At 43.3% G+C, this 9,229-nt stretch overlaps 1 protein-coding gene across 1 annotated transcript in view; it reads right to left on the reverse strand.

Moving 5' to 3' along the window:
• Positions 1–8,774, reverse strand: part of DYNC2LI1 (dynein cytoplasmic 2 light intermediate chain 1) — a 31,263-nt gene extending 22,489 nt beyond the window's left edge. Inside the window, exons 1-3 of the mRNA XM_063123990.1 lie at positions 8,671–8,774; positions 3,785–3,902; positions 2,793–2,827 (exon numbers count right to left, since the gene is read on the reverse strand). Coding sequence (XP_062980060.1) covers positions 2,793–2,827; positions 3,785–3,902; positions 8,671–8,684 — 167 coding nt within the window. The 5' untranslated portion in view covers positions 8,685–8,774. The remainder of the gene's footprint in view (positions 1–2,792; positions 2,828–3,784; positions 3,903–8,670) is intronic.
• Between the last annotated feature and the right edge of the window lie 455 nt (positions 8,775–9,229).

The raw sequence follows: 9,229 nt of genomic DNA on the forward strand, positions 1-9,229 counted from the left end.
CACTTCTGGGCCCTTTCTACACCTAAGGATTATTCTAGGAAAATGGAGGGATTTTCCCTGCCTGCTCCCGGGATCCGCTGTGTGTCATTTGGATGCACAGGGATGATCCCGGGACGATCCTGGGGAAAAAGGCATGTGTAGAAACGGCCCTGATCTCAAAGGGGATATCATTCCACATGGTGGATGCCACAATTGAGAAGGCCCTCTTCTGTACCACAGCCAAACGTGCTTCACGATATGGTCAACAAGCCCTCACCTTCAGAAAGTAAAGAACAAGGTGGCCTATACAGAAGAAGGTGGTCCCTCAGATAACCAGTTCCTGAGTTTTTTAGGGTTTTATAAACCAGAAATAACACCCTGAACATGGCTTGGTAGCTAACTGACAGCCAGCACAGAGCTTTTAGCACAGGATATATATGTGTACAGTAAGAAGCGATTTAAGCACTGCATTCTGCACAAATGGCAGTTTCCAAACCACATAAGCACTTTACAATAGTCCAGTACATGGAACACTGCAGCCAGGCTATCCCTGTCCAGGAATGGTCATAGCTATGGTACCAGCCTAAGCTGGTAATAGGAGCTCTTTGCCACCAAGGCCACTTCGGTCCCAAGTATAGAGATGAATGCAAGAGCACCCCCAGACTAAATACCTGTCCCTGTAGGGGGAGCGCAACCCCATCCAGGACAGATTCAATTTCAGTTTGTTAGCCCTCATCTGGCCCACCAAGCACTGCTCCAGGTTATGCATTGCCACAATCGACTCAGGTGTAACATGGAAATTGAGCTGGGAGTCATCTGCATATTGATGCCACCTTGCCCCAAATCTCTAAAGGCTGCATCTAACAGCTTCATATAGATTTGAAAAACATTGGTAACAGGACTGTAACCTTTGGCACCCTACAGCAAAATTGCCAGGGGAGCTGAGAAACAAGCTCCCCAATGCCACTTTTCTGGAATTGATCCCGCAGGTAAGAATGGAACTACTGCAATACAGTGCCCTTTAATCCAAGCTTACAGAGCCAGTCCAAGAGAATACCGTGATTAGTGGTATTAAAAGCCAGTGAGAGGTCAAGGAGAAAAAACAGGCTTGTACCTCACCCTGTCCCTCTTATCCAACAATGTGACCAGGGCCAATTCCATCCCAAACCTAGGCCTAAATCCAGACTGAAATGGGCCCAGGTACTCTGTATCCTCCAAGAGCCTTTTCAGCTGTGCTGCCACCACACCCTCAAGCATCTTGCCCCAAAAGGGGCTATTTGTAGCCAGGCAGTAGTTATCATAGACTTCTGGATCCATGGAGGGCTTTTCCACAAGTGGTCACAATCACTTCTTTAAAGGTAGCTGACACCATTTCGTCACTTGGACACATTCAGTCAAACCTCCCCAGGTAGATGTAATAAGCCACAATGGGCAAGGGTCAGTGGGGGAGGGGGGACATGGCCGCCCGCATCACTTGCAATTTTTCTCCACATCGTCAAGCCTCATGAACAGAAATCGACCCCACAAAATTGGGTAAATTGATGCATTGGACATCTCAGCAGGACCTGTCTCAACACTGGTTGCTACGAAGACCTGCGATTTTGTCTTCAAGGTGCCTAGCAAATTTATTATAGTGGGTCTTTGAGGGTATCAACATGCTATATTTTATATGGCAGATTCCAGAGGACTTGCCATTTTCCTCTCTCGCTCTCTGTATATGATTAGAAAAGATGAGATTCAGGGCAGTTGGGAAAAGAGGAGCTCAATGTGAGTTTTCACTTGTGTGCAAATGTAAGAGCATAGAATGGGTTAAGACTCTATAGGCCCAGACCAGCACACTGAATTGTGAGCTGCAAGGGTTCTGGATCACAGGTTTGAAACACTGCTCGCAGTGAAAATTATTTTTGCACTGAAAATTTTCCATTTCATAAGTTCATTAGTAAAACTGAATATATACCAATTCCAAACACAATATTAGAAAAACATGGCAGTTTCAAAGTTGCAATTAGTGATTTCAGGTGATTATCCCTAGCCTCTATGTGAGAATACACACATATGTTACTGAAATACATATATTTCAGTGTGAAATGGAACTAATAGGTAGTGACAACGAAACCAAAGGAGTCCAAACAAACTCGGTGGAAGAAAGTTGAAGTCGCTTAAAATAGATAAGTGGCTGTCAGCATATTACTCACAGTTCTTTGGGTTGCTAAAATTAATTAGTTTGTCAACAATTTTCACTACCTTTGCTTTTTCTTAAAATTTAAATAATTTAAAGGGAAGTATATACTACTTAATTTTTTAAAAATTATAATGAAAATTTCTATATAATTAATATTAATATCATATTAAGTATGCTTAACTTTTCCCCTCAAATATTTCAGATCAAATACTTGTGGTGAACTGGGGAAAAATTAACATGGGATACTTTTTGCAGCTTTGTTGTTTACTAAATACAAGTAAAATGAACATGCTAAATTAGTTCTCTCTGGGGAATCAGAAAATTTCTGATGCAAACTGAACATTTTCCTATGCAAATGACCCTATGCAAATTAACCTAAATTGCACTGGATTTTTTTCAGGATACCCACATTTCTGATCACTCTAGTCAGAATGCCAGTCGGCACATACGTAAAGAGACTATGTTGATAATAATGTACCAGATATGCTTTTGCACATATGTTTTGAGGACTATATTTTCACTGTTTGAAGGCACTCTGCTATGCTACATTCCTACAAATATATTGTTGATGATATTTAGAATTTTGAGTACTCTGAAAATATGAAATACTTCTCAAAACTTAAACACATACCTGTCAAGGCATCTTAGTATAATAGTAGTCTTTCCCTAGAAATTAAAAACAACAAAGAACACTAGTGTAATGTCATTAAAGCATAAATATTGTATCATTCTACGTGCTGTAATATATTCTTCTAATCATTCCTAATAAATTATTGGAAAATTACAAACTTAAGCAATTATATGTCATCTGATTACAGGAAAGTTAACTGCCAACTTCTATCAGAGTGTAGCTACACTGCTATTATTATTATTACAAATTATTGGAAATGACAAATGTAGTAATAGCAACAGGGCACTTAAAATACAGGCATCACAGTAGCAATCAGTTTCGGCAACTGTATTTGCCTGGGAAATCATTGGTAATTGCAAATAACAGGTTAATCAAATGATTTCCTTCTACTGGAACTACTTTGAACTAATGAGACGGAAACAAAAAGAATGCATGAAATATACATAAACATAATATACAATTTAATACCATTATGAAGGAACATTCAGGTGCTGGGTAAGATAGCTTATTGTTAAAAACTGTCCTAAGCATTAATTATTACAATTTCTGTAAAGAGAAAATTAAATAACTGCCTACGTCTTCAGTTGGTCCTTTTTCTTTTTCAAATAATGCTGGTTATTCTCATCCTGGGTACACTTACTTAAATAGTGAGTTCCTTTTAAATCAGCAGTACTTACTTACTTGAAACCTGACAGTATCTACCCATACTGAGGTATAATTGAATATGTCCATTCCTATCATCTAGTCACTTAAACATAGCGAATCTATTTTTGTCCAGTGAATTTTGAAAAATGAAATTATACACCAGTCACTGAAGCTAGAAAATACCTGATTTTAGGTTTGGCTGTTTGATGTAATACTATGGATATTGTGCATATAAACATCAAACGTCTACACCCATGCAAAGTAGGAAGATTTCTTCTAGTTACAACAACATTTCAATTACACACTTTAAACAAAATGCATTTAATTCAAAAATGGAACATTGTTACCCCATTTTTATTTCCTACAAAGAATAATGATCGTTCCCAACATTCCAGTCCATCTCTGTCGCCTTCATGATTTTCTCTTTTCTCTACTTCCGCTTTAGCAATATCCCATAAGGTGTCACTAACAGAGAAAACAAAGTAAGCATGTACTAATGCAAAATAATCTTCCAATATTTCTAGTTAATACGCTCCTGCACAATGTATCATCTTACATTCTTCCTACATTAAAACCAATCGGTGTTGTGATGGCATGGTATGGCAGAAATAGCAGAAGAGTCTTGTGTGCAGGCTAATGAATTCTAGATACTTGCATGAACTTCTTTACTAAGAATATATGTTTTCATCAGTTATAAGCAAATATATTCATAAGAACATAAGAACCATGCTAGTTCAGACCAAGGTCCATCTAGTCCAACATTCTAATCACTCAGTGGCCAAGCAGCTGCCTGTGGAAAACCCACAAGCTAGACATCAGTGCAACAGCACCCTCCTGTCCATGTTCCCCACCAGCTGATGTACATAGGAATACTGCCTTTGATACTGGAGGTAGAATATGCCCATTAAGACTTGTAACCATCAATAACCTTCCCCATGAATTTGTCCAATCTCCTTTTAAACCATCCAAATTGGTTACCATCACTAAATCTTGTAGTAGTGAATTCCATATTTAATTATGCGTTCTGTGAAGTATTTCCTTTTAACCGTCTTGAATCCGTTGAAACCGTTGGGTGCGGTCATCCGGAGTTTTGGAGTGCGCTGTCATCAGTACGCTGATGACACGCAGCTCTACTGCTCCTTTTCAACTTCATCAGGTGTGGCTGTGGATGTGCTGAACCGGTGCTTGGCTGCGACAATGGACTGGATGAGGGCTAATAAACTGAAACTCAATCCAGACAAGACTGAGATGCTGCTGGTGGGTGGTTCCTCTGATCGGATGGGGGGTGTTCAACCGGTTCTGGATGGGGTTGCACTCCCCCTGAAGGAGCAGGTTCGTAGCTTGGGGGTTCTCCTAGAACCATCTTTGTCACTTGAGGCACAGGTGGCCTCGGTGGCACGGAGTGCCTTCTACCAACTTCGGTTGGTGGCCCAGCTACGCCCCTATCTGGACAGGGATAACCTAGCTTCAGTTGTCCATACTTTGGTAACTTCCAAATTAGATTACTGCAACGCCCTCTACATGGGGCAGCCTTTGAAGACGGTCCGGAAACTGCAGCTTGTGCAAAATGTTCCAGCTATCCAGATTGATAGCTGGAACAGGAAGATTTGAGCATATAACACCAATTCTGGCCTGCTTGCATTGGCTGCCTATATGTTTCCGAGCCCAATTCAAGGTGCTGGTTTTAACCTATAAAGCCCTACATGGCTTGGGACCACAATACCTGATGGAACGCCTCTCCCGACATGAACCTACCCGTACACTGCGCTCAACATCTAAGGTCCTCCTCCGAGTGCCTACTCCGAGGGAAGCTCGGAGGATGGCAACAAGGGAGAGGGCCTTCTCAGTGGTTGCCCCCAACTGTGGAATGACCTTCCTGATAAGGCTCGCCTGGCGCCAACGTTGTTATCTTTTCGGCGCCAGGTCAAGACCTTTCTCTTCTCCCAGGCATTTTAACAGCATTTAATAACGTTAAGTTTGTTTTAATGGACCCCAGAATTGTTGTTTTAAATGAATACTGTTGTTGTTTTTATACTGTTTTTTAAATTTTTTGTATACTTTTAATGTCTACTATTTTTAATTGTTGTAAACCGCCCAGAGAGCTTCGGCTGGGGGGCGGTATATAAATGTAATAAAATAAATAAAATAAATAAATAAATCTCCCACCAATCAGCTTCATGGCATGATTTTGGGTTCTAGTATTATGAGAGAGGGAGAAAAATGTATCCCTATCCACTTTCTCCACACCATGCATAATTTTGTACCCTTCTATCATGTCTCCACTTATTTGCCTCTTTTCTAAGCTAAACAGATCCAGATGGTGTAACCTTTCAGCACAGGAAACCCCTTAAAAATTTAAGTTGCCCTTTTCTGCATTTTTTTTTAACTCTATGATATTGTTTTTTAGGTGCGATGATCAGAACTGTACATAGTATTCCAAGTGTGGCTGCATCATAGAAATCTGAATATTTTACTCCTGATTGCAAATATGGTCATTAAGTAAAATTAGAATAGCAATGTGAGCCTCTAGATAGATGCTTGAATTTGTGAAGCTTAAATCTAAAGTGTGTCTAGACTAGCACTTACTTCCATTTCTTTCCCACATTAAAAGATCCCCCCTCCGCCCGCCCACCAACCCAACCTACATGGAACCAGTGGTTACTTTTCCTTTATCCTCACAATAAGCCAATGAAGCTGAGAAATGTGTCTTGCTAACTCTGTTAGTTTCATCATAAACTGGAACTTGGAATCTGATTTTCAACAAAATAATAGAATAGTTGAGTTAGAAGGCTATCAAGTCCAACCCCCTGCTCAATGCAAGAATCCACCTTAAAGCACATCGTACAGGTAGCTGTCCAGCAACATCTTGAATGTCTCTAGTGCGGGAGAGCCCATTACCTGCCTAGGTAATTGGTTCCATTGTCATACTGCTATAACAGTCAGAATGTCCAGCCAGAATCTGGTTTCCTGTAACTTGAGCCCATTATTCCATGTCATGCAGTCTGGGATGATCGAGAAGAGATCCCGGCCCTCCTCTGTGTGACAACCTTTCAAGTAATTGAAGAATGCTATCATGTCTCCCCTCAGTCTTCTCTTCTCAAGGCTAAACATGCCCAGGTCTCTCCTCATAGGGCTTTGTTTCCAGACCCCTGATCATTCTGGTTGCCCTACTCTAAACCCCCTCCAGCTTGTCTGCATCCTTCTTTAAGTGTGGTGCCCAGAATTGGACACAATACTCAAGATGAGGCCTAACCAGTGCCGAATAGAGGGGAACTAGTATCTCATGCGATTTGGAAGCTGTACTCCTATTAATGCAGCCCAAAATAGCATTTGCTTTTTTTACAGCCGCATCATACTGTTGGCTTATATTCCGCTTGTGATCTACAACAATTCCAAGATCCTTCTCACTTCTGCTGCTGAGCCAAGTATCCCCCATCTTGTAACTGTGCATTTGATTTCTTTTTCCTAGATGCAGAACTTGGCATTTATCCCTATTAAATTTTATTCTGTTGTTTTCAGCCCGGCGCTCCAGCCTATCAAGATCACTTTGAAGTTTGTTTCTGTCTTCCAGGGTATTAGCTATCCCACCCAATTCTGGGTCATCTGCAAGTTTACTAAGCATTCCCTGCACCTCCTCATCCAAGTCATTAATAAAAATGTTGAAGAGCACTGGGCCCAGGACTGAGCCCTGCGGTACCCCACTCTTCACCTCCCCTCAGTTTGAGAAGGTACCATTGATAATATTTATTTATTTAGAGTATTTTTGTCTCGCACCTCAGCCAAAAAGGCTCCCGTAGTGGGTTGCAATTGATCAGTAAAGAAGACAGTCCCTGCCCTCAGGCTTACATTCTAAAAAAGACATGAAACACAAGGAAAAGGGGATGGGGAAGGAAGAGGGAGAAAAGAAAAAGAAATCAAGGAGACTGTTCAGGCTGGTGGGAAGGTCCTGTCCCACCTCTCATCTCCCAATGGATGGCCAGACCAACAGCTCCTTCTTCTTCCCCACAGGATCGTGATGACCGTTAGCCCTGTGGGGTGTGCGCAACTGAAGCAGGCTCTGATGGTCTCTGTGAGTGCCCAGCAATAAGCGTGCAATAAAATGCTCCTTGGATGGAGCTCTGAGTATAAAGTAGCTTCCTGTGTTTCCCATCAAACTCAGCAGAACTTACTTTTCAGTAAACATACACAGCTGCAATCCTATGCATAGTTCAACAGAATTCTAGGTAAACGTATACCAAGGTGGAATGTATGTGCATTTGTTATTTCTTTTTCTCCTCACAACATAACCATACTGAGTGAACACACCTGAGAAGGGGACCCTACACCCATTCCCCTAACGGAATGTCTTGTATGGAGTCTAGGCACTTATCTATTTGCAGAGGTTAAATTCAATACATACAGATTGGAGGGTCGGGGAGGGGGGGGCTGCCACCACAATCTCATTCCCCCCTGCCTAGGTACATTTACTCAGCACAGTGATGTCATAAGAATATACTTCGCACAATTCTGCAGCAGGAAGGAATCGGCAAGTAGATGGGAAGAGGCACCACTCCACCTGTTTCTGACCCCTTTCCTTGCATGCTCCCTCCCTCCAGCAGCCTCTGCCAGTCGGGAGACGCGGCGGGGACCAGTGGGGACTGAGCGAGCAAGACCGCCTCTGCTTGCTGCTCCTCTGTTTACAGGGTCAAATAGAGACGACTGGGTTTGCTGGAGGGAGACGTGTCTCTCTGTCTCCTGGGTGGGGAACTGGGCCCAGTGGACCCAATCCTCTCCCCTTCTCCATTGCCCAGGGGGTGAGGGTAAGGAAATAGCAGAGGTGGCGTGCGCTCCCTTTCTCTGGGCGGCCCTCAATCCTCCCCACCGCGTTGCCCAGCGAGAGAGCCGGCGCTTATACGCCGCCTCTCCCCACCCCATTGCCCTTTCTCGTGGTGGTGCAGTGAAGGGAACTGGTCTGACTGGAGGGTCAGGAGAATTTCGCCCGCCCTTTCCCTCAAGGCACGATGCTTGCTGAGCGTCCCTCACAACCTGCCACTTATGGTCACCCACGAGGCGGAAGCAAAGCAAAAGGAAGAATTTGAGGGAAGTAAAAGCCTTGGGATGAGTGAATATTCACCCTCTCCCACCTGAGCGGGAGAAGCCCCAGGATGGGCCCAACGTGGACGCAACCGGGAGGAAAAGAACAAACCTGGGAGAAACCCACATCATCACGCACGCCTGCGCGCACCCCCTTTACCTGGGCCCGGGCATCGCTTCTCAGGTCCCTCGAAAACGGCACTATGGTCTTTAGGCCTTGGCCTGCTCCCGGTCTCCATAGAAACAACGCCTCGCTCTGCGACAGGAGCATCACGGGAGTTGTAGTACTTTGGCCACAAGTGATTGAAGCAGCTTCGTAAAAGTTAACGGGAGCTCGCCGCGCGGTTTCCCCCGCTCTCAAGCACGAACCGCCTCCACGAGCTCAGTGTGCACCCACCAGGCTGCTATCGCACAGGTGTCGCTGCTGCTAGACTGATGCGAATTCTCCTTCAATTGGGTTAAAAGTTTAGCTCAAATTAGAGTTTTAAGATTTCATTTTACGGGAAAAGGGGGCACGATACGTAACCAGGCACAAGGTTCTTCAGTAACTTACATTTCCTCTAAAGCGTATTCTCTGAATTTTGGTACTTTGCTGTGTGAATAATATTTTATTCGGTTAAAAATGTTAATTGGGGGTCTCTCACGGAAGCGTTGTCAGACATGCTCTTTCTGGTCTTCAAGAGGTTGGTCAAGACCTGGTTGTTTCTGATGGCCTTTTA

Source organism: Elgaria multicarinata, chromosome 4 (assembly GCF_023053635.1).
Source record: "Elgaria multicarinata webbii isolate HBS135686 ecotype San Diego chromosome 4, rElgMul1.1.pri, whole genome shotgun sequence".
NCBI classification, from domain to species: Eukaryota; Metazoa; Chordata; class Lepidosauria; order Squamata; family Anguidae; genus Elgaria; species Elgaria multicarinata.